Below are 25,942 nucleotides of genomic sequence, written 5' to 3'. Positions count from 1 at the left end.
AGAGGGGTGGGGGATATGGTGCGAGGAAGGGGGATACTGTGGGAAAATACAGGGGGGTGGATACAGTGGGGGATAGAGTGGGGACACAGTGGGGGATCCAGGGGACACAGTGGGGGATAGAGTGGGGACACAGTGGGGGATCCAGGGGATAGAGTGGGGACACAGTGGGGGATCCAGGGGATAGAGTGGGGACACAGTGGGGGATCCAGGGGATAGAGTGGGGACACAGTGGGGGATCCAGGGGACACAGTGGGGGATCCAGGGGACACAGTGGGGGATAGAGTGGGGGGGAGAGCCGTGATTGGGTGAATTTGCCTGTGGCGCCGGCAGGGGGCGGGGCGGGGCGTGGCGCTGATTGGTCAGGTGGGGCGGGATCTGGCCAGGTGGGGCGGGACCTGGCCCGGTGGAGCAGCTGTCCGTCACCCCGGGGGCGGGGTTGGGGGAGGTGACGCGATGCCGGGGTGGTGAGCCCGGAGGCGGGGCCTGGTGATGCCGGGGGCGGGGTCCTGTGCCGGAGGGGGCGGGACATGGTGATGCAGGAGGCGGGGTCCTGCGATGCCGGGGGCGGGGCCCTGTGATGGAGGGAGGGGGGTCTGATGATGCCGGGGGCGGGGCATGGAGGATGCAGGGGGAGGGGCCTGATTATGCCGGGGGCGGGGCCTGGTGATACAGGGGGCGTGGTCATGTGATGCAGGGGGCGGGGCCCTATGCCGGAGGGGGCGGGGCATGGTCCTGCGATGCCGGGGGCGGGGCTATGTAATGGCGGGGATGCAGGGCCCGGGGCACGAGTGGCGGCGCCGCTGCCGTCTCCACTGGCGCCACATGCCCGACCTCCAGCGCCGCCGTTTCACCTCCAACACCCGGCTCGGCCCCCTCCTGCGGCTGGCCCGACGTTGGCTGAGGTGAGTGAGGGAGGGAGGCGGGGTCGCCCCGCACTCTGTCAATGACTGAGTGAGGAATATTGGAGCCAGCAGCACCGTTCACTGTGACATGGCTGCCCATCCACAGTCAGGACCTTGTTCCTGCCTTCTCCCATATCCCTTGATTCCTTTAACCCGAAGAGCTAAATCTAACTCTCGCTTGAAAACATCATTGGCCTCCACTGCCTTGTGTGGCAGAGAATCCTACAGATTCACAACTGGGTGAGAAAATGTTTTCCTCATCTCCGTTCTAAATGGCCTACCCCTTATTCTTAAACTGAAAGTTTCTCCTCATCACGAGTGATAGGAGCAGAATTAGGTCATTCGGCCCATAAAGTCTACTCCGCCATTCAATCATGGCTGATCTATCGTGTTTAAGAAGGAACTGCAGATGCTGGAAAGTGCTGGAGAAACTCAGCGGGTGAGGCAGCATCTATGGAGTGAAGGAAATAGGCAGCGTTTCGGCCCGAAATGATGCCTATTTCCTTCGCTCCATATATGCTGCTGCACCCGCTAAGTTTCTCCAGCACTTTTGTCTACCTATAGCTGATCTATCTCTCCCTCCTAACCCCATTCTCCTGCCTTCTCCCCATAACCGCTGACACCTGCACTAATCAAGAAATTGTTCTCCCGTCCCCTGCTCTAGGCAAGAGACTCTGTAGATCCACCCAATCTATTCTTCTCATGATTTTATACACCTCTATAAGATCACCCCTCATCCCCCTTGCGCTCCAGGGAATACTCAACCTCTCCCTATAGGTCACACCCTCTAGTCCTGGCAACATCCTCGTAAATCTTCTCTGAATCTTTCCAGCTTAATAGCAGCCATCCTATAGCAGGGTGACCAAAACAGAATACAATACTCTAAATGAGGTCTCACCAACGTTTTGTACAACTGTAACATAACCACCCGACTTCTATCCTCAATACAGTAATGGTGGGGCTGGTCTGTCACTGAAAAACAATATCATAGTCATAATCACGGAGCGTTATAATGTGGAAACAGGCCCTGTGGCCCAACTACCTCCTCATTCAGCTTGTTCCATATACCCACCACCCTTTGTGTGAAAACGTTACCCCTCAGATTCCTATTAAATCTTTCCCCTACACCTTACACCTATGTCCTCTGGTCCTCGATTCACCTACTCTTGGCACGAGACTCTGTGCGTCCACTGATCTATTCCTCTCATGATTTTATACATCTCTGTAAGATCACCCCTCATCCTCCTGTGCTCCAAGGAGTAGTCCCAGCCTCCACAACCTCTCCCTATAACTTTAGCCCTGACAACATCCTCGTGAAGCTTCTCTGTACCCTTTGGACCATAATGACAGCCCGATCACACCCATGCCTGCACATGTTCACTCCCCTCTCTCAGAGTGTTTGTTCCCTGCCCTCTCCCCGTAGTTCAGGTCTGCAAGCCCTGGCAACATCCTCATAAATCTTCTCTGCACCTTTTCCAGCTTAACAACATCCTATACTAGGGTGACCAAACTGAACACAATCTGGCCGTGCCAACGTCTTGTACAGCTGTAACATAACATCCCAATTCAGGTTAACCATCTTCACTGCTACGATACCACCTATTTTAGTGTGATTTGCAAACCTACTAACCATACCTTCTACATTCTAATCCAAATTGTTGATATAGGGGGGTTGCACGTAAGGTCACCGGGTCAAAGAGGTTGACGCACGGAGCCGCTCAATCCATCTGGAGGACATCGCAGCTTCCGGTATATGTTGTTAAAAACCGCCAAAATTGTGAATTTTTGCACTGTAAATAAGTGTGGAAGTCGGGGTAACCGTAAGAGACATCTATCCTACTTCAGAATTCCCAAAGTGAAGAGAAATGAAGGTAAAGAGAAGCGAGAGCTGAAGGGACAACAACAGCTAAAGTGCTTGGCGAACATTGGCCGTGCAGATATCAAGATTGAAAATATTGGGAATTATTGCGTTTGCTCACTGCATTTCATCAACAGTAAGGCATTATTTGTGTTTTTTCTTGATTCCTTTGGTATCTAAAAAGTTTCAGAATTGATAAATCTGGCTGTAAAATTTTAAAATCGGCCATGGTTCTGAAGTGGGTTTTTACATGCAAAAAGAAAACCCTTCTGAAGCTAAATTTATTTAAAAAAATCGTCAGACTTACGAGTGGTGTGTGGAAAAGTAGGTTTTCTATCATGCTATTGAGATGTATATTTTGGCAAATAATAAAATGTCCTGACAGCTTAAACACCCACTGCCTTTCAATAGGATATTGTCAATTTGCTGAGGTTGATTATGTCCAATTAACAGCTAACAATTATGCCATTCCTTGGCTTGCATCTGAGTAAAATGTAATTTAAAACACACGTATGGTTTGCGATTTTTTTTTTTAATGATAGATTTTGCTTCAGAAGCGTGTTCTTTTTGTATGTAAAAACCCACTTGAGAACCATCGGTGATTTTAAAATTTTACAGCCAGATTTATCACTTCTGAAACTTTTTAGATGCCAAAGGAATCAAGAAAAAGCACAAATAATGCCTTACTGTTGATGAAATGCATACTGTTGATGAAATGCAGTGAGCAAACGGCCAATGTTCATCAAGCACTTTGGCTGTTGTTGTCCCTTCACCTCTCGCTTCTATCTACCGTCATTTCTCCTCACTTTTAGAATTCTGAAGTAGGATAAATGTCTCTCACACTTATCCCGATTTCCATAATTATTTACAGCGCAACAAATGACCATTTTGGCGGGTTTTGTTGGGCCCGCTACACTGGGAACAATGGTCAGTGCTTACCTGCAGTTTATCGCATGTACTCCAGTTGGCGTAGCGTAGCAACAGTACGGGTCATGGGTCGTGACCCGACAGCCGTGCAACCTCCCTATAGATGATAAATAACAGTTGTCCCGGCACCAATCCCTGAAGCACACCACTAGTCACAGGCCTCAAGTCCACAAAATACCCTTCCACCATCACCCTCTGCTTCCTTCCATGAAGCCAATTCTCTATCTAGTCAGCTAGCTCTCCCTGGATCCCATGCGGTCTAACCTTCCAGAGCAGCCTATCATGCAGAACCTTACCAAATGACTTGCTGAAGTCCAATAAAGACAATATCTATCACCCTGTATAAATCGACGATCTTGGTTACTTCTTCAAAAAAAACAAAATCAAATTTGTGAGAGACAATCTCCCACACAAAGCTTAAGTTTATTGGCCAAGTATATTCACGTACAAGGAATTAGCCTTGGTGCTCTGCCCACAAGTGACAACATGACACACTGTGACAGTTAGAAATGACACATTAAACATTAATAATAAAACATTATCGATTAAACATGTGAATTAAATAAAATACCAGAGCAAAAGGAGGCTACAGATGTTTGGTTATTGAGTAGAACTACTATTCGTGGGGAAAAAGCTGTTTTTATGTCTGGTAGTGGCAGATTTGACAGGCCGGAGTCGCCTATCCCTAATCAACCTCTTTCTTTCTAAATTCATATATATCTGAACCCTCAGAATCCTCTCCAGTCACTTACCTGCCACAGATGTTAGGCTCACTGGTCTATATAGACAGGTGTACCATAAAAAACATTCTATCATACATCGCAGCTCCGTTTGGCATCACCTCTACAAAAATCGTAAGAGATTGCAGAGGGTTGTGGAAGTAGCCCAATCCATCACAGAGACCAGACACCTCACCATTGACTCCATCTACATTTCATGTACCTTGGGAAAGCAGCCAACATAATTGACCATTTTCACCCTAGACATTCTTGCTTAGTTTAGAGATACAGTGCGGAAATAGGCCCTTCGGCCCACCGTGTCAGCGCCGACCAGCAATCTCCGTACACTAACATCGTCGCACACACACTAGAGATCATAGAGACTCCTTACAGACAGCACCCGTAGTCAGGATCGAACCCGGGTGTCTGGCGCTGTAAAGCAGCAACTTTACCGCTGTGCCGCTCTCCCCTCCCGTCGGGTAAAAGATACAAAAGCTTGAAAGCACGCACCACCAGATTCAGGAACAGCTTCTTCCGTGCTGTTATCAGACTACTGTCTAGTAGCAATATCTCAGTACAAATGGCAATAACAAACCAATACCATCAGTTCCCAGATAGACACAAAATACTGGAGTAACTCAGCAGGACAGGCAGCATCTCCGGAGAGAAGGAATGGGTGGCATTTCGGGTCGCGACCCTTCTTCAGACCTGAAACGTCACCCATTTTTTCTCTCCAGAGATGCTGCCTGTCCTGCTGAGTTACATGGAAACATAGAATGTAGGTGCAGGAGTAGGCCATTCGACCCTTCGAGGCAGCATCGCCATTCAATATGATCATAGCTGATCATCCTGAATCAGTACCCTGTTCCTGCTTTTTCCCCATATCCCTTGATTTCGTTAGCCCTAAGAGCTAAATCTAACTCCCTCTTGAAAACATCCAGTGAATTGGCCTCCACTGCCTTCTGAGGTAGAGAATTCCACAGATTCACACAACTCTTTGGGTGAAAAAGTTTTTCCTCATCTCAGTCCTAAATGGCCTACCTCTTATTCTTAAACTGTGACCCCCGGTTCTGGACTCCCCCAACATCGGGAACATTTTTCATGCATCTAGCCTTTCCAATCCTTTAAGAATGTTATATGTTTCTATAAGATTGCCTCTCATCCTTCTAAATTCCAATGAATGCAGGCCCAGTCGACCCATTCTTTCATCATATATCAACCCTGCCATCCCGGGAATTAACCTGGTGAACCGACGCTGCACTCCCTCAATAGCAAAAAGTTCCTTCCTCAAATTAGGAGACCAAAATTACACACAATACTCCAAGTGTGGTCTTGCCAGGGCCCTGTACAGCTGCAGAAGGACATCCGTGCTCCTAAACTCAAATCCTCTTGCAATAAAGGTCAACATGTCATTAGCTTTCTTCACTGCCTGCTGTGCCTGCATGCTTACTTTCAGTGACTGATGTACAAGCACACCCAAGTCTTGTTGCACCTCCCCTTTTCCTAAACTGACACTATTCAGATAATAATCTGCCTTCTTGTTCTTGTCACCAAAGTGGATAGCCTCACATTTATCCACATTATACTGCATGTGCCATGCATCTGCCCACTCGCCCAACCTATCCAAGTCACCCTGCAGCCTCAGCACCCTCATTGCAGCTCACATTGCCACCCAGCTTTATGTCATCCGGAAACTGTACATTTGTTACATTTAATTCCCTCGTCTAAATTGTTAATATATATTGTAAATAACTGAGGTCCCAGCACTGGGCCTTGCTGCACCCCACTAGTCACTGCCTGCCATTCTGAAAAGCATGCTTTTTGTGTCTATCTTCGGTTTAAACCAGTATCTGCAGTTCCTTCCTACACATTCCATCAGTTCCCAGAATTTTATTTGTGGCCATAAATAACGGCACAGCAATGGACATCCACCAGTCCTTCCACACCTCACCTGAGGCTGAAGATAAAATTACCATGGTGTTCTTGGATCTGATCAGGCCTAGGAGATTAATTGGAGAAACAGCATCTCATATTTCGCCTGGGCAGCTTGCAGCCCAGTGGAGAGACACAAAAAGCTGGAGTAACTCAGCGAGCCAGACAGCATCTCTGGACAGAAGGAATGGGTGATGTTTCGGGTCTTGACCCTTCTTCAGACTGGTTGGGGAAAAGGGTTAACGAGAGATATAGACGATGGTGTAGAGACATTACTTTTTTGTTACTTTTTTGCATATCTTTCATTCATTGTTCTTTATCTCTCTACATCATCGCCTATAACTCTTGTTTTCCTTTTCCTTAACTAGTCTGAAGAAGGGTCTCGACCCGAAACGTCACCCATTCCTTCTCTCCAGAGATGCTGCCTGTCCCGCTGAGTTACTCCAGCTTTTTGTGTCTAATGCTGGAGATTTAGTTTAGATGCAGCGCGGAAACAGGCCCTTTGGCCAACTGAGTCCTCGACGACCAGCGATCCCCGCGCACTAACACTATCCTACAAACACTCAAGATAATTTACAATTTTACATAGGCCAATTAACCTACAAACCTGCACGTCTTTGGAGTGTGGGAGAAAACCTACGCAGGTCACGGTGAGAGCGTACAAGCTCCGTACAGACAACGCCCACAGTCAGATCGAACCCGGGTCTCGAGCTGTGAGGCAGCAATTCTACCGCAATGCCACCGTGACAGATTCATATGTTTGAAGATATACAGCACCACCTCGACTGTAACACGGACTATCCCAAGACAACCTGTTAACTTTCCAGAGTTCATGTCTTTCTCTGCGGTAAAATGGAAAACAATATTCCTTAAGGACCTTGCCCATCCCCTGTGGCTCCACACATAGACGACCACTTTTAGTCTTTGAGGGGCCCTATTCTCCCCTTCATTACTCTTTTTCCTTTAATGTATTTAACAATTCTAAACATTCTCCTTGTTTGACTTTAGTTTATTGTCACGTGTATTAAGGTACAGTGAAAAGCGTTTGTTTCGTGGTAACAAGTCAGCGGAAAGACAATACATGATTACAATTGTTCCATTCACAGTGTACTGATAAATAATAACAATACCTTTATTTATAGAGCACTTTAAAAACAACCACTGTTGCAACAAAGTGCTGTACATGACTAATCATGAACAAAAAATTATTACAAGACAATAAACACATTAAAAAGAGAATAAAAACAATAAAAAACATTAAAAACACTAAAACAGGAGCAAAGTCTCATGCAGGGTCAAAAGCCAAGAAAAGGGTTTTAAGACTGGTTTTAAAGATGGACAGTGAGGGGGCCTGTCTGATGTGCAACGGCAGAGTGTTCCATAATGTCGGAGCAGCAACAGAGAAGGCTCTATCCCCTCTGAGCTTCCGCTTAGACCTCGGTACCTCCAGGAGAAGCTGATCAGCAGCTCAGAGAGGTAAGGCGGGGCAAGACCATTTAAAGATTTAAAAACAAATAAAAGAATCTTAAAATGAACTCGAAAGTACACCGGGAGCCAGTGAAGGGAGGCCAGAATTGGCGTTATGTGCTCCCTCTTTCGAGTTCCAGTTAAAAGGCGAGCAGCAGCATTCTGAACCAACGAGACGAGCCAGGGAAGATCGAGTAACTCCAAAATAGAGTGCGTTACAGTAATCCAGCCTAGACGTGATGAAGGCATGGATTACTGTTTCAAAATGCTGCCGCTCAAGAATGGGCTTCATCTTTGCCAGCTGCCTTAAATGAAAGAAGCTGGACTTAACTACTTAAGGACTTAACTTTGATGATCTAATTTAAAATCACTGTCCATCTTAAAACCCAAGTTTAAAACTGTTGGCTTCACATACAGTGCCAGGGGACCCAAGTCAACGGGGAGGTTCACGGCAGCCATTGGGACCAAACACTATCACCTCTGTCTTCTTTTCATTAAAACCTAGAAAGTTTAGGGCCATCCAGGATTTAATGTCATCAAGACATAACAGAAGTGATTTGACAGAGAAAGCATTTTCCTTCCTCAGCGGCATAAATGATAAAGTGAATTATTTTTCTCTGCCAGAGCTTTCTCACAACTTTTTTTCCCCCTGGTTTCCTCCCGTAGGCCCGATACACCTCTAGGAATGCCCTTGTTCCCAGCTGCTGTTATCTTTACTGGTGGCGCAGCGGTAGATTTGTTGCCTTTAAGCCAGAGACCCGGGTTCGATCCTGACCACGGGTGCTGTCTGTATGGAGTTTGTACCTTCTCCCCGTGACCGCGTGGGTTTTCTCCGAGAACTCCGGTTTCCTCCCACGCTCCAAAGACGAACAGGTTTTTAGGTTAATTGGCTTGGTATCAATGTAAAAAAAATTGTCCCGAGTGTAGGATAGTGTTAATGTGCGGGGATCGCTGGTCAGTGCGGACTCGGTGGGCTGAAGGGCCTGTTTCCGCGCTGTATCACTAAACTAAACTTTATCCATCCCTCCTTTTCCTTACCAAACATCATTTTATTGTATCGTCCAGTGTTCCCCACTCCTGCCTGCCTGCCTTAAACTTCATTCAACCCTAAAGCAGATCTTGAACTCTCTCCATCTCACTTTCAAAAGCATCCCACTTTGCCTGCAAACAACCTACTCCAACCAGCTTCTGCAAGCCCCTGTCTAATATTGTAAAAATTTACATTCCACATGTTTAAAATTAAACTAGTGGATCAGCGCTGTCCTTATCCACACAACTGGACTGCCCCATTGTAGCTTCAGTCACTTGCTGTCCATACTTCCCTGGAGCAGGTCAAGCCTCGCCCTCTTCCTAGTAGGTTTATAACCTGAGGAAACTTTCCAGAACTCTATTAACAAATTCCACCCCATTAAAGCCCTTAACTCAATAGCAAAGATAAAATCGCCTACTAATGACAGCCTCATTGTTTCTGTAACTGAAATCTCCTGGCATATTTGGTCTTCATAAATTCATAAGATGTTGGAGCAGAATTAGTCCATTCGGCCCATCGTCCACTCCGCCATTTAATCATGGCTGATCTATCCCTCTCAGCCCCATTCTCCTGCCTTCTCCCCATAACCCCTGACACCCGTACTAATTAAGATTCTCAATCCCCACCTTAAAATTTCCATTGACTTGGCCTCCACAGCCGCACTGATTCACCACCCTCTGACTAAAGAAATTCCTCCTCATCTCTGTCCCAAAGGAACGTCCTTTAGGGATGTAAAACAGGGATGTAATGCTCAGGCTCTATTAGGTGCTGGTCAGGCCACATTTGGAGTATTGTGAGCAATTTTGGACACCATATCGGAGAGGGTCCAGAGGAGGTTTACTAGAATGATCCCAGGAATGAGTGGATTAACCTATGATGAGCGTTTGACAGCACTGGACCTGTACTCACTGGAGTTTAGAAGAATAAGGGGGGACCTCATTGAAACATACAAAATAGTGAAAGGCCTGGGTAGGCATGCAGGTGCAGCAGGCAGTGAAGAAAGCGAATGGTATGTTAGCATTCATAGCAAAAGGATTTGAGTATAGGAGCAGGCAGGTTCTACTGCAGTTTTACAGGGTATTGGTGAGACCACACCTGGAGTATTGTGTACAGTTTTGGTCTCCAAATCTGAGAAAAGACATTCTTGCCATAGAGGGAGTACAGAGAAGGTTCACCAGACTGATTGTTCAAAAGGGAACTGCAGATGCTGGAATATCGAAGGTACACAAAATTGCTGGGGAAACTCAGCGGGTGCAGCAGCATCTATGGAGCGAAGGAAATAGGCGACGTTTCGGGCCGAAACCCTTCTTCAGCTTAGAAGGGTTTCGGCCCGAAACGTCGCCTATTTCCTTCGCTCCATAGATGCTGCTGCACCCGCTGAGTTTCCCCAGCAATTTTGTGTACCTTCACCAGACTGATTACTGGGATGTCAAGACTTTCATATGAAGAAAGACTGGATAGACTCGGCTTGCACTCGCTAGAATGTAGAAGATTCTTATAGAAACGTACAAAATTCTTAAGGGGTTGGACAGGTTAGAGGCAGGAAGATTGTTCCCGATGTTGGGGAAGTCCAGGACAAGGGGTCACAGTTTAAGGATAAAGGGGAAATCCTTTAGGACCGAGATGAGAAAAACATTTTTCACACAGAGAGTGGTGAATCTCAGGAATTCTCTGCCACAGAAGGTAGTTGAGGCCAGTTCATTGGCTATATTTAAGAGGGAGTTAGATGTGGCCCTTGTGGCTAAAGGGATCAGGGGGTATGGAGAGAAGGCAGGTACAGGATACTGAGTTGGATGATCAGCCATGATCATATTGAATGGCGGTGCAGGCTCGAAGGGCCGAATGGCCTACTCCTGCACCTATTTTCTATGTTTCTATAGAGTGGATGTGGAGAGGATGCTTCTAGTAGTCGGATAGTCTAGGACTAGAGGTCATAGCCTTTGAATTAAAGGACATTCTTTTAGGAAGATGAGGAGAAATTTCTTTAGTCGGAGGGTGGTGAATCTGTGGAATCTTTGCCACAGAAGGCTGTGGAGGCCGTCAGTGGATATCTTTAAGGCAGAGATAGATAGATTCTTGATTAGTACAGGTGTCAGAGGTTATGGGGAGAAGGCAGGAGAATGGGGTTAGGAGGGAGAGATAGATCAGCCATGATTGAATGGCGGAGTAGACTTGATGGGCCGAATGACCTAATTCTGCTCCAATATACTTATGACCTTTAATTCCCATTGACTATTTGGAGGCCTATAATACACTCACAACAAGGTGATCAATCCCTTTTTATTTCTCAGCTCCCCCCATATAGCCTCACTGGACAAGCCATCTGTAATGTCATCTCGGACTACTGATGCGACATGCTTCTTAATCAATAGAGCAACCCCCTTCTCATCTCTTATCCCACCTCTATCTCTCCTGTACCTGGCCCATTAATCTGCCAGTCCTGTCCCTCTCATTTTTAGTTGAGTTTAGTTTAGTTTAGAGATACAGCGCGGAAACAGGCCCTTCGGCCCACGGTGTCCACACCGACCAGCGATCCCCGCACACTAACACTATCCTACACACACACACACAAGGGACAATTTACTTTTACACCAAGCCAATTAACCTACAAACCTGTATGTCTTTGGAGTGTGGGAGGACACCAAAGATCTCGGAGAAAACCCACGTAGGTCACTGGGAGAACGTACAAACTCCGTACAGACAGCACCTGCAGTCAGGATTGAACCTGGGTCTCTGGCGCTGTGAGGCAGCAACTCTACCGCTGCGCCACTGTGCCGCCAGAAGTGTATGTGTAGAAAGGAACTGCAGATGTAGGTTTATACTCAAAACAGACATAAATACAGTGGAGATGCTGCCTGACCAGCACTTTGTGTCTGTCTGTCCCTCTCTTAGCCAGGTTTTCTATAATAGCCACAACGTCTCAGTCGCACACACCTATCCATGCCCATCAGGCCTCTCGCATTGAAATGTGCAATTCAATCCAGCAGTCCTTCCTACATCCCAGCCATGCTCCTGTCTATCCTGTCCACTGAACTATCTTTCATCACCTTCCCTATCTACTTCCAGCCTCTCCCCTGCCTCAGTCCTGCCTTGGATCCTGCCCTTCTGCTAATCTAGTTTAAACCCACCAGCATAGCACGAGCAAACCTGCCCCCAGGATATTGGTGCAGGTGCAACAGATCCCTCTTGTACTCTGCTCCAGACGAGATCCCAATGGTCCAAGAATCTGAATCCCTGTCCCCTGCACCAACTCCTCAGCCACACATTCATCTGAAGAAGGACCTCGACCTGAAACGTCACCCATTCCTTCTCTCCAGAGATACTGCCTGCCCCGCTGAGTTACTCCAGCTTTTTGTGTCTATCTTTTTGTCCTATCTTCCTGTTCCTACCCTCACTAGCACGTGGCATCAGGAGTAATCCAGAGATCACTAGCCTGGAGGTCTCGGTGTTTAATCTTTTGCCTAACTGCCTATATTCACTTTGCAGGATCTCATCCCTTTTCCTACCTACATCATTTGTGCCAACATCAACATCACCTCCGGCTGCTCCCCTTGGGGATGTCATGTAGTCACTTCGAGACACCCTAGCGCCAGGGAGGCAACACACCATCCTGAAGGGTCCCGACCCTGAATGTCACCTGTCCATGTTCTCCACAGGTGCTGCCTGACCCGCTGTTACTCCAGTACTTTGTGCCTGTTGTTTGTAAACCGGCACCTGCGGTTACTACTTGTTACTGCACCATCTTGGAGTCTCGTTTCTGCCACAGAATAACTGGTCTGTCCCCCCCCTCCCTCGTTCTCCCTTTTGCGCCCCCTCTTACTCGCCCATCCCCCCCACCCCCCTGTCTACTGTCTCCCCCCCCCCCCCCGTCTCTGGTCGCCTCTAACCAGCGTGCCCTCTGTGCTGTGCAGACCTGCGGACACGGCTGTGCTGGACGAGCTGTGCGCGAGCTGGCGGGCAGACAAGGACCGCAGCACCGCGCTCGACCTGAAACAACGGGGCAATGACAGCTTCAAGGCCAGGGACTACCTGCAGGCCCTCTCACTCTACACAAAGGTAGGCCCAGCCCCGAGTGGGAACAACATCCCCACCCCAACTCACACCCCCCCCCCCATCCTCACCTCCCCTGCCCACTGACACCGTGCCCTCCCCCTCCCACCATCTACCCTCCCCTCACTGTCCCCTCTCCCACACCCTTGGTCTCCCCATCCCCCACCCACTGCCTCCCATCCCCCTCCCCCACTCATTGTCTCCCCCACCCACGGTCTCCCACCCGCGGTGCCCACTGGTTGGCATTGCAGATGGGCACACTGTCCCCTGCTCCTCCGGGCATGGTGGGTTACAGTGCGACACTAATTTCGACATGGGTTGATGAGGGCTGGGTGTTGGGTGATGTTCACGTAGACATTAGCAAGGCTTTGATGAGGTCCTGCCTGGGAGTCAGTCTGGAAGGGTGGGATATGGGATCAAGGGGAGATAGCAAACTGGCTTGGTCTTAGTTTTAATGGGTTGTGTAGTTCTGGTCGCCCCTTTACAGGCAGGGTATGAAAGGTTTGGAGAGGGTGTGGAGGAGGTTGACCTGAATGATGCCTGGATCAGCGGTTTTCAGCTACAGGGGGAGTTGGGATAGACTTGGATTGTTTTCTCTGGAACGCTGGAGGTTGCAGGGAGACAATAGACAATAGGTGCAGGAGTAGGACATTCGGCCCTTCGAGCCAGCACCGCCATTCAATGTGATCATGGCTGATCATTCCTGCCTTCTCCCTATATCCCCTATTTTTAAGAGCCCTATCTAGCTCTCTCTTGAAAGCATCCAGAAAAACTGCCTCCACTGAGGCAGAGAATTCCACAGACTCACCACTCTCTGTGAGAAAAACTGTTTCCTCGTCTCCGTTCTAAATGGCTTACTCCTAAACTGTGGTCCCTGGTTCTGGATGCCCCCAACATCGGGAACATGTTTCCTGCCTCTCGCGTGTCCAAACCCTTAACAATCTTATATGTTTCAATGAGATATCCTCTCATCCTTCTAAACTCCAGTGTGTACAAGCCCAGCTGCTCCATTCTCTCAGCATATGACAGTGCCACCATCCCGGGAATTAACCTTGTAAACCTACGCTGCACTCCCTCAATAGCAAGAATGTCCTTCCTCAAACCTGGTAGAAGTATATAAAATTATAGGCATAGATAGGAGAGGGTGGTGAGTGCCTGGAACACACTGCATGAAAGTGGGATTTAAGAGACTTGGATAGGACATGGATATGCAGGGAATGGAGGGATATGGATCATTTGCATGCAGATACGAATTGGTCTTGGCATCATGTTGGGTACAGACACCGTGGACTGAACTGCCTGTCCCAGTGCTGTACTATGTTGTGTTCCTGAGGATATTGGTGGAGGGTTGTGTTCCTGTATGGAGGCCAGTGACCAGTGGAGTGCCATAGGAGGTCAGAGTTGGGAACTACATTAATAGTTGGCATGGCTATGTTGGCAGGGGTACACAGAAACCCAGTTCTGTGCTCTTGATAACCCGTATGGAGGGGATAATGGTGTTCAACACTGAGCTGTAGTCTATGAACAACAGCCTGACATGTGTGTTTTATTATTCAGTGCAGAGTGAGATTGCATCTTCTGTGACCTGTTTAGTTTAGATAAACAGTGCGGAAACAGGCCCTTCAGCCCACTGAGTCCGCGCCGACCAGCGATCCCTGTACACTACCACTATCCAACTCACACTAGGCACAATTCACAATTTTACCAAGTCAATTAACCTACACGTCTTTGGAGTGTGGAGAGAAACCGGAGCACCCGGAGAAAACCCACATAGGTCACAGGGGGAACGTACAAACTCCATTCAGACTGCACCTGTTGTCAGGATCGAACCCAGGTCTCTGGTGCTGTGAGGCAGGCAGCAGCTCTACCGTTGTGCCACACTGTTTTGTTGTGGTTGTTGGCAAATTGTAGTGGGTGGAAGTTTAGAGAAGATTTACAAAAATTCCCTTGCATAAAAGCTGACAATGTGCACTTTAACCACATGTGATTTTTTTCTATTACAAATCTCAAATTGTGGAGTACAGAGGCAAATAAATAAATGATGGGTCTTTGTCCCAAACATTATGGAGGGCACTGTAAGTTTAAGATGAAGGGGGAAAGATTTAATAGGAATCTGGGTAACTTTTTCACACAAAGGATTGTGGATGTATGGAATGAGCTGTCAGAGGAGGTAGTTGAGTCGGAGACTATCGCAACGTTTAAGAAACAGTTAGACGGGTACATGAATAGGTTAGGTTTAGTGGGATATGGGTCAAACGCAGGCAAGTGGGACTAGTATAGATGGGGCATGTTGGCCGGTGGGGGCAAGTTGGGCCGAAGGGCCTGTTTCCACACTGTATCACTCTATGACCGCATGGGCATCTCCAGTTTCCTCCTACGTTCCAAGGACGTGCATGTTTGAAGGTTAATTGGTTTCAGTAAAATTGTAAATTGTCCCTAGTGTGGGATAGTGTTACTGTGGGGATTACTAGTTGGCGTGGACTCGATGGGCCAAAGGGCCTGTTTCAGTGCTGTGACTCAAAACTAAACTAAACTAAGAAGTAGTGAGGATGGTGAAGAAGCCATGTGTAAGCTTGCCTTCATAGATCAGGACATTGAGCTGAGAGTGGGGTGTGAAGCTGCATCTGTACAGGTGACTGGTGGGACCTCACTCGGGGAAGTGTGCATGGTGGGCTCACCCTGCCACAGGAAGGATGGTATGATACTGGAGATTCACCAAAACCTTGCCACAACTGGAGGGCTTGAGTTACAAGGAGATATTGTCAAGCTTGAAAGGGTTCAGAAAAGATTTATGAGGATGTTGCCAGGACTAGAGGGTGTGAGCTATAGGGGGCGGTTGAGCAGGCTGGGTCTCTATTCCATGGTGCGCACCAGGATGAGGGGGGATCTTATAGAGGTGTACAAAATCATGAGAGGAATAGATTGGGTGGATGCACAGAGTCTCTTGCCCAGAGTAGTGGAATCGAGGACCAGAGGACATAGGTTCAAGGTGAAGGGGAAAAGATTTAATAGGAATCCGACGGATAACTTTTTCACACAAATGGAACAAGCTGCCAGAGGAGGTAGTTGAGGCAGGGGCTAGAACAGGATTTAAAATCCATTTGTACAGGTACATGGATAAGAAAGGTTTAGAGGGATATGGGCAAAACGCAGGCAGATGGGGCATCTTGGTTGGCGTGGGCAAATAGGGCCGCACAGCCAGGTGAGGGGTATATCAGCGGGGGCAATGCAGTGCTGAGTGATCGTTCACCCTCCCCCCGTGTCTGACTGTCTCTCTGTCACCACCAGGGTCTCAGGTACATGCCCGCTGACAGCCCAGAGTGTGCGCTGCTCTACGCCAACCGCTCCGCCGCACTCTACCAGCTGCACCGCTACCAGGTGAGACCCTCTCTCTGCACTCCTCACCCACTCCCCCCACCCCTGTCCCCCACTCGACCAGCTGCAGCAAGACCCTCCCCCTGCTCCCCTCCACCCCCCCCTCTCTCTCCCCCACCCATTGCATTGACGTTGCCCCCTTGCTCCCTCCCACAGGACTGTGTGGAGGACATAGACAGAGCGGAGAGGCTGGGCTACCCGCCGGAGCTGCAGCACAAGACGCAGTCGCGCCGTGCAGCCTGCCTGCAGCGGCTGGGAGGGTCTGGGGGAGGGAGCAAGGAGTCCGAGCCCCCCTCCCCAGTGCCCCCTGCCCCGGGGGTGGGGGTAGGGGTGGGTGAGTGTGCCCCCGGCCTCTCTCTGCGCTGGGAGGGCGGCAGGGGTCGGCACTACTGTGCGTGCCAGGATGTGGTGAGGGGGCAGGCGGTGCTGCGGGAGACTGCCTTCGCCGCGGTGCTGGTGCCCAGCCTGCCGTCCCCGGACCACCCCCCCACCCAGGAGCTGCTGTGCCACCACTGCCTGGCCCCCGCCACCCTGCCCCTGCCCTGCCCCTCCTGCAGCTACGCCCAGTACTGTGGGCAGCTGTGTCGCTCCACCGCCTGGCACACACATCACTGGCTGGACTGCCCACTGGGCGGGCATCTACTGGCCCTGGGCACTGGCAGCCACCTCGCCCTACGCACCACACTGAGGGGGGCATGGGGAGAGGAAGGGGCACTGCGGGGGGAACCTCTAGGAGAAGGACGGGCAGCAGAAGTGGGACAGAGGGGTGGCGCCCAGGGAGAGGTGCAGTACAAAGTTGCGGCATCTGAGCTGGGAGGAGTGGGGGGTGAGGGCAAGAAGGTGGTAGAGGGTGAGGAGGTCATGCCCGAGGTGGGGGGAGTGGGCGGGGAGGAGAGGGGTGACGGTGAGAAGGGGGGACCCAAGCGGGCGGGAGTAGTGGATGAGGATGAGGATGAGGGGTGTTTGCCCTGGGGGGGTGGGGGAGATGAGGGGTCCTGGCGTGGAGGGGATGGGGGCTGGCGTGAGGGGGAGGATGAAGGGGAGGAGGGGGAGGATGAGGGTGAGGAGGGTTCCTGGAATTGGGGGGAGGGGGAGGGTGAGGAGGGTGGCTGGCGTGGGGGGGAGGGGGAGGATGAAGGGGGGGAGGATGAGGGTGAGGAGGGGTCCTGGCGTTGGGGGGAGGGGGAGACCCCCGGTTGTTACCGGGTGATGTGCAGCTTGCTAACGCACCGCCGCTCGCAGAGTCCCCAGCAGCGCTTTGTGTGTGCAGCCAGCGCCGCAGCCCTGTGCTGGGCCCTGCAGCACCGCCGGCCTCAGGGCGATGGGGTGGGGACGCTGGGGCAGGGTGCGCGGCTGGCTGCACTGGGGGTGGCAGTACTGCGACACATGCTGCAGCTGCAGTGCAACGCCCAGGCCATCACCGTGCTCCACGACACCGGTGAGTGGGGACCGGGGGGGGGGGGTGTACGGGGTCAGTGGGGGAGGGGGTGTATGGGGACATTGGGGGAGGGGGGGTGGCGTGGTGTGAGAGGGAGTGCTGGGATGGGGGAGGGGCGATGCCAGGGCAGGGGGTGTCCGTGGAGGGGGGGTTCGTGGAGGTGGGGGCAGATCCAGGCACAGGGTAATTGCAGAGATGGAGGGAGGGGCAATGCCAGGATGGGGGTGTGGGGTCTGGGGAGGGGGGTCGTGTATGAGCTGGGGGAGGGGGCAGCAGATCTGGGGACAGAGGACTATGATCTGGCAGAGACGGGGTCTGGGGGAGAGGGTGTGGATGGGGGGGGGCAGATCCGAGCACGGGGGGGTGGCAGGGGTGGGGGCCAAGTTGGGGGTGGGGATCGGGAGTCATAGAGTGATACAGCACGGAAACAGGCCCTTCAGCCCAACTTGCCCACACCGGCCAACTTGTCCCATCTACACTGGTCCCACCTGCCCCCGTTTGGCCCATATCCCTCTAAACCTGTCTTATCCATGTTCCTGCCTAACTGTTTCTTAAACATTTCTTACCCGAATGTTTCTTACCCCTCTGGTTCCTATTAAATGTGTTCCCCCCCCTCACCTTAAACCCATGTACTCTGGTTCTTGATGCCCCTACTGTGGGCAAGAGATTCTGTGCATCTACCCGATCTCTTCCTCTCATGATTTTACACACCTCCGTCAGATCACCCCTCATCCCCCTGCACTACAAGGAATAGGGTCAGAGTCCAGCCTATGCCAAGACCCTCCAGTCCTGGCAACATCCTCGTAAACCTTCACTGTCCCCTTTCCTAGTTGACAACATTGATAGACAGATATAGATAGATATAGATATACTCAGTTCTCTGACTGATGAATGTGCCAAAGCCTTTTTGACCACCTTATCTATCTGTGAAGCGACTTCCAAGGAACGATGTCTCTGCACTACTAGATCCCTCTGCTCTATAACACTCCCCAGAGCCCCACCATTCAGTGTGGGTCCTGCCCATGTTAGACTTCCCAGTGGGGGAGTGAAGGGGGGAGGGGGAGGTGCGGTGGCAGGACCAGGGGAGGGGGGAGCTAAGTCAGGGTTAGGGGTCTGGGGAGGGTGTTGAGGGCTGGGAGAGGGGGGTAGCTCCATGGATGGGGTGTGGGTGTGTGTGTTGGTCCTCTTCCCCTGACTGTGTGTGTGTGTGTGTGTGCCTACAGGAGAGGGTGCGGGGAGTGTCAGGGACACGCGGGAGGTGTGTGTGGGCACAGCCCTGTACTGCTGGGCCAGCCTGCTCAACCACTCCTGCCAGCCTAACACCACTGCCAGCTTCCAGGGGACCCGCATCACCCTCCGCGCCACCGAGCCTATCCCCGCTGGAGAACAGGTGCTGCACTGCTACGGTACGTACCCCACCCCCCCCCAGGGGACGGGGGGTATAATGGGGACAGGGGTGTAGTGGGGACGGGGGGGGTGTAGTGGGGACGGGGGGTGTAAGTGGGGACGGGGGGGGTGTAGTGGGGACGGGGTTGTAGTGGGGCACGGGGGTGTAGTGGGGACGGGTGTGTAGTGGGGACGGGGGTGTAATGGGGACGGGGGGTGTAGTGGGGACGGGTGTGTAGTGGGGACGGGGGTGTAGTGGGGACGGGTGTGTAGTGGGGACGGGTGTGTAGTGGGGACGGGGGGGTGTAGTGGGGAAGGGTGTGTAGTGGGGACGGGGGTTGTAGTGGGGAAGGGGTTGTACGGGGACGGGGGTGTAATGGGAAGGGGGGGGTGTTGTGGGGACGGGGGTGTAGTGGGGACGGGGGGGGTTGTAGTGGGGAAGGGGGGGTGTAGTGGGGACGGGGATCGGTAGTGGGGACGGGGATGTAGTGGGGACGGGTGTTACTGGGGACGGGGGGGAGTGTAGTGGGGACGGGGGTGTTTAGTGGGGACGGGGGGTTGTAGTGGGGCAGGGGGGGGTGTGTAGTGGGACGGGGGGGGTGTAGTGGGGACGGGGATGTAGTGGGGACGGGGGTGTAGTGGGGACGGGGGTGTAGTGGGGACGGGGGGGGTGTAGTGGGGACGGGGGTGTAGTGGGGACGGGGGGGTGTAGTGGGGACGGGGGTGTGTAGTGGGGACGGGGGGGGTGTAGTGGGGACGGGGGGGTGTAGTGGGGACGGGGGGGGGTGTAGTGGGGACGGGGACGGGGGTTGTATGTGGGACTGGGGACGGTGGTGTAGTGGGGACGGGGGTGTAGTGGGGCCGGGGGTTGTAGTGGGGACGGGGGGGGGGGGGGTGTAGTGGGGACGGGGGTGTAGTGGGGACGGGGGTGTAGTGGGGACGGGGGTGTAGTGGGGACGGGGGTGTAGGGGGACGGGGGGGGGGTGTAGTGGGGACGGGGGGGGGTGTAGTGGGGACGGGGGGGGGGTGTAGTGGGGACGGGGGTGTAGTGGGGACGGGGGTGTAGTGGGGACGGGGGTGTAGTGGGGACGGGGGTGTAGTGGGGACGGGGGGGGGGGGGGGACGGGGGGGGGGGGGGGGGGGGGGGGGGGGGGGGGGGGTAGTGGGGACGGGGGTGTAGTGGGGAAGGGGGTGTAGTGGGGACGGGGGGGGGGGGGGGGGGGGGTGTAGTGGGGACGGGGGGGGGGTGGGGACGGGGGTGGGGGTGTAGGGGGGAGGGGGGGGGGGGGTGGGGAGGGGGGAGTGGGGGGGGGGGGGTGTAGTGGGGGGGGGGGGGGTGTAGTGGGGACGGGGGGGGGGGGGGGTGTAGTGGGGGGAGGGGGTGTAGTGGGGGGTGGGGGGGTGTAGTGGGGACGGGGGTGTAGGGGGGACGGGGGTGGGGAGGGGGAGGGGGGGGGGGGGGAGGGGGGTAGGGGGGGGGGGGGTGGAGTGGGGAGGGGGGGGGGGGAGGGGGGGGGGGGGGGGTAGTGGGGAAGGGGGGGGGGGGGGAGGGGGGGACGGGGGTGTAGGGGGACGGGGACGGGGGGTGTAGTGGGGAAGGGGGTGTAGTGGGGAAGGGGGGTGTAGGGGGGCAGGGTGGAGGGGGACGGGGGGGGGGGGGGGGGTTGTAGTGGGGAAGGGGGGGGTGTGTGGAGTGGGGGGGGGGAAGTGGGGGGGGGTGTGTAGTGGGGAAGGGGGTGTTAGTGGGGACGGGGGGGTAGTGGGGACGGGGGGGGGGGTGTAGTGGGGGAAGGGGGTAGTGGGGACGGGGGGGGTGTAGTGGGGACGGGGGGGTAGTGGGGAAGGGGGTGTAGTGGGGAAGGGGGTGTAGTGGGGACGGGGGTGTGTAGTGGGGAAGGGGGGGTAGTGGGGACGGGGGGGGGTAGGGGGGGGGGGGGGGGGGGGTAGTGGGGAGGGGGTGTAGTGGGGACGGGGGTGTAGTGGGGAAGGGGGTGTAGTGGGGACGGGGGTGTAGTGGGGGGGGGGGGGGTGTAGTGGGGACGGGGGTGTAGTGGGGCCGGGGGGGGGGGGGTGGTAGTGGGGGACGGGGGTGTGTAGTGGGGACGGGGGGGGGGGTAGTGGGGAGGGGGTGTAGTGGGGAAGGGGGGGTAGTGGGGACGGGGGTGTAGTGGGGACGGGGGTGTAGTGGGGACGGGGGGGTAGTGGGGACGGGGGTGTAGGGGGGACGGGGGTGTAGTGGGGACGGGGGTGTAGTGGGGACGGGGGGGGGGGTAGTGGGGCGGGGGTGTAGTGGGGACGGGGGGGTGTAGGGGGGGGGTGTAGTGGGGACGGGGGTGTAGTGGGGACGGGGGTGTAGTGGGGACGGGGGTGTAGTGGGGACGGGGGTGTAGTGGGGACGGGGGTGTAGTGGGGACGGGGGGGGGGTGTAGTGGGGACGGGGGTGTAGTGGGGATGGGGGGGTAGTGGGGACGGGGGTGTAGTGGGGACGGGGGGGGGTGTAGTCGGGACGGGGGTGTAGTGGGGACGGGGGGGTAGTGGGGACGGGGGTGTAGTGGGGACGGGGGTGTAGTGGGGACGGGGGGGGGGGGTGTAGTGGGGACGGGGGTGTAGTGGGGAGGGGGTGTAGTGGGGACGGGGGTGTAGTGAGGACGGGGGTTGTAGTGGGGACGGGGGACGGGGTGTAGTGGGGACGGGGGTTGTAGTGGGGACGGGGGTTGTAGTGGGGAAGGGGGTTGTAGTGGGGACGGGGGGGGTGTAGTGGGGACGGGGGGGGGGGTGTAGTGGGGAAGGGGGGTGTAGTGGGGACGGGGGTGTAGTGGGGACGGGGGTGTGTAGTGGGGACGGGGGTGTGTAGTGGGGACGGGGGTGTAGTGGGGACGGGGGTGTGTATGGGGGCGGGGGTGTGTAGTGGGACGGGGGGTGTAGTGGGAGGGGGTTGTAGTGGGGACGGGGGTGTAGTGGGACGGGGGTGTAGTGGGGACGGGGGGGGTAGTGGGGACGGGGGTGTAGTGGGACGTGACGGGGGGGGTGTAGTGGGGACGGGGGGGGGGTAGTGGGGACGGGGGTGTGTAGTGGGACGGGGGTGTGTAGTGGGGATGGGGGTGTAGTGGGGACGGGGGGGGGGGTGTAGTGGGGACGGGGGTGTAGTGGGGACGGGGGTGTGTAGTGGGGACGGGGGGTGTAGTGGGGACGGGGGTGTAGTGGGGACGGGGGTGTGTAGTGGGGACGGGGGTGTAGTGGGGACGGGGGTGTAGTGGGGACGGGGGTGTAGTGGGGACGGGGGTGTAGTGGGGACGGGGGGGGGGGTGTAGTGGGGACGGGGGTGTGTAGTGGGGACGGGGGTGTGTAGTGGGGACGGGGGTGTAGTGGGGACGTGACGGGGGGGGGCTGGCCGTGTGGTGGTTGTCAGTGTCCATGATGAGATTCTGTGTGTGTGCAGGTCCCCACTGGAGTCGGCAGTGCGTGGGTGATCGGCGGAAATCTCTGCAGACACAGTACTACTTCTGGTGTGAGTGCAGTGCGTGTGTCCGCGAGGGGGGAGAGGGAAGCCCGGCCCCACAAGCACAGTTCCTCTGCCGCCCCTGTGGGTCCGCTCTGTCGGTGAGTCTGGGCGGCTGTGACCCCCTCCGGTCCCACCCACCCCACTCCGGTCCCACCCACCCCACTCCGGTCCCACCCACCCCGCTCCGCTCTGCTCCCACCCACCCCGCTCCGGTCCCACCCACCCCACTCCGGTCCCACCCACCCCGCTCCGCTCTGCTCCCACCCACCCCGCTCCGGTCCCACCCACCCCACTCCGGTCCCACCCACCCCGCTCCGCTCTGCTCCCACCCACTCTGCTCCGCGTCACCGGGTCCACCGATCTTCCTGTGGGTGGGTGTGGGTGGCAACGGTCTGCACTGGGTTCCTTCTCCACACTTAGCTCCAGCCCACCCTCTCCCACCTCCCCCTGCCCCCTGTCCTCCGCCCCCACCGTCCTGCCCCTCACACCCCCGCTGCCCCCGGCCTCTCATTGCCATTACTCCACTCTTCCCAGCTTCCCTCCCCTTACATATCGGCCCTCTAGTATTTCACGCTGGCACCCTGGGGTCAAGGCTGTGAATGTCTACCCTCTCTGTGCCCCCACAGCTGGAGGAGGGGGGCTACAGATGTGTCCGCTGTGCCCAGCTGGTGCCCCCACAGTCTCTCCAACAACAACTGCAGCAGCTCCGGCTCCAGATGGAGGGAGCCGGCAACATGGACTCCACACACACAGGTACACACTGGGGGAGGGGGAGAGAGGGGGGCACAGAGGGTGGGGAGAGGTTGACGGGTGGCTGGTGGGGGGGGGGATGCTCTGGGCTAGCCTTTAGCCGGTGCTGGGGATGAGGGCGGGGTGGGTGGGAGGTTGTTGAGGATGCTGCTGGCCCTGATGGTGATGGTGGGGGGGGGGGGGGGGTTTCGTCGTCCGTGTGTGTCCCCCCGCTCCCCGTCACTGTGCCAACACGTAGGGCCAAGGGCCAGCTGTCACCGGGAGCCTGGACCGGCCCCTTCACCGGGAGATGCCCTGTGACCGGGAGCCAGGAGCTGCCCACTCCTCTGAGCCAGGCGTGGGGAGGACGGGCTGGCACTGACGGGCCCTCTCTCTCCACAGACACGGCCCTGGCCCAGCTCCAGCAGTGCCAGGCTGATGCCCAGAGCCTCCTGCCCGCCCAGCACCCACTGCACGGAGAGATTGACGACAGCCTGGCCCGGGTCTACGCCACTCACGGTAGGTGGTCCGTGTGTGGTCCGTGTGTGGTGGGGGAGGCTGTGGGAGGGGTGGGCGCGGTGAGAGTAAGGAAGGCGGGTAGATGGATGTGTGAGGGAGGGTTGAGGGGAGAGATGCATGGGTGGGAGAGGGGTGTTGAGGTGATGGGTGGAGGGTGGGTGGGGGTTGTGTGGGGTGGGGGGGTCTGTGTGGTGTTGGGGTCCTGAGGCATTGTGAGGGGGTTTCGGGTCGGGTGGCTGTCAGTAACGGGGTGTCAGTAACAGATTTGGGGGGGTTTCTGCGTGGGGCGGTTCCCTGTCACTAACGACTGGCCCCGTGCCTGCAGGGGAGTGGGGAGCAGCGGCGCAGCACCTGCAGCGGAGCGTGCATGCGGTGGAGCTGCAGTACGGGACCGGCAGCGTGGAGCTGGCACAGCAGCTCCTCAAACTGGCACAGGTGCTGTTCAACAGGTACGGGGGAGGGCATGGGGGGGGGGGGGGGCACCAGAGGGGAGGCACAGGGTCATGGGGGTGCATCGCCTGGGCATGAGGGGGCTCAGGGTGGCAGAGGGTGCCCTGGGCACGTGGGGGGGGGGGGGTAAACAGGGAGGGGCAGGGTTCGGGGGGATGTACATTGACTTATTAGGGGGAGTCCATCGACTGCCTCCCTCTGCAGTGGTGTGTTGGGGTTCCCCATGACTAGGAGGGGGGTTCCCCATGACCTTTGGGGGGGGTGGAGGGGAGGTTCACATGGGTGGAGGTCCCCATTGACTGAATGTCTCCCCTGCCCCTGCAGCCGGTCGGTGTGTGAAGCGGAGAGTGTGATTGACCGGGCCATCCCGTTGCTGACCACTCACTACGGCGCTGACCACGACACGGTGGCGGAGCTGAGGGCGATGAATTCCTGTCTACGGAGCCTGCCCGGCCGGAGGTGACCACACGAAGTGACCCTGGACAAGGAGCGGGCAGGGACTGGACTGGAGCCCGCGGGCAGCTGTGGAGAGGCACAGAGTGCGGCCTGGGACTGGAGTGAGCAAAAATGGACTTATTCCCCGTGGACATCGGGGACCACACAGAGTGGCCCTGGGCAGCGGGGACCACACAGAGTGACCCTGGGCAGCGGGGACCACACAGAGTGACCCTGGGCAGCGGGGACCACACAGAGTGACCCTGGGCAGCGGGGACCACACAGAGTGACCCTGGGCAGCGGGGACCACACAGAGTGACCCTGGGCAGCGGGGACCACACAGAGTGACCCTGGGCAGCGGGGACCACACAGAGTGGCCCTGGGCAGCGGGGACCACACAGAGTGACCCTGGGCAAAGAGCGGGCAGGAATGGACTCGTTCCCCGTGGGCAGGAGTGGGCACACACAATGATCCTGGGCACGAACAGACGACCCTGGTGTGGGGGATGGAGGGGCCGCCGTGCCCGTGTTCACGACCCCTGTAATAAACGTTGGCAGTGCCCATTGTGTGTGTGTTCATTATGTGGGGTGTGGAGGACAGCCAGACACAATGGTGCTCTGGGTTCAGATTTCATTACTTCATGTACCGGGGTACAGTGACCACCTTTGCTCTGCATCCAAACAGATTAGACATACCTTAGATACAATCAAAGGTAAAGTCCATTGAACAGATGAATCAGTGGGGACGATGCAGAACGCAGGGTATAGTTGTCAGTATTCCCTGGATGCTGTGAGTCTGCACACGATAGAGACACTCTGACCACTCACCTTCACTTCCAGCAGTTGTCCCAAAGCCCAGAAACAAATAGCATCTGCAGTTCCTCATTATGACTCCTGTTGCCCTCTCATGCCTAAACGACTGTCGACCAGTGGCCTTGACATCCAACATAATGAAATGTTTTGAGAAGCTAGTTATAGAACGTATTAACTCCAGTCTACTCAGCGGCCTTGACCCACTGCAGTTTGCCTACCGCCACTACAGGTCCACGGACGATGCCTTCCCTAGAACACCTGGATAAGAGACACACCTACGTCAGCCTCCTATTCATCGACTACAACTCTGCCTTTAACATCAATATGCCATCCAAGCTTATTATCACCATAATTGTGGGACTTGGTTTCAGCCCTCACCTCTGCAACTGGATCCTCGACTTCCTGACCTTC

At 55.0% G+C, this 25,942-nt stretch overlaps 1 protein-coding gene across 2 annotated transcripts; it reads left to right on the top strand.

Moving 5' to 3' along the window:
* Nucleotides 1-750: 750 nt before the first annotated feature.
* Nucleotides 751-25,089, top strand: smyd4 (SET and MYND domain containing 4). 2 transcript variants are annotated; one of them, XM_033045573.1, is made up of 10 exons: nt 751-902; nt 12,747-12,891; nt 16,174-16,263; nt 17,503-17,698; nt 18,922-19,104; nt 22,524-22,684; nt 23,213-23,339; nt 23,718-23,834; nt 24,160-24,283; nt 24,609-25,089. In XM_033045573.1, exons 1-10 carry the CDS (start codon nt 760-762, stop codon nt 24,745-24,747), a joined length of 1,425 nt encoding a protein of 474 aa, XP_032901464.1. In that variant the 5' UTR covers nt 751-759; the 3' UTR covers nt 24,748-25,089. The 2 variants fall into 2 exon arrangements, with proteins under 2 accessions (XP_032901464.1, XP_032901465.1); XM_033045574.1 differs by lacking the exons at nt 22,524-22,684; nt 23,213-23,339.
* The last annotated feature ends 853 nt before the right edge of the window (nt 25,090-25,942 follow it).

The sequence above is a fragment of the Amblyraja radiata genome, chromosome 28 (genome assembly GCF_010909765.2).
Source record: "Amblyraja radiata isolate CabotCenter1 chromosome 28, sAmbRad1.1.pri, whole genome shotgun sequence".
NCBI classification, from domain to species: Eukaryota; Metazoa; Chordata; class Chondrichthyes; order Rajiformes; family Rajidae; genus Amblyraja; species Amblyraja radiata.
The sequence above is the reverse complement of the archived record's forward strand: the minus strand, read 5'-3'. Positions and strand labels throughout refer to the sequence as shown.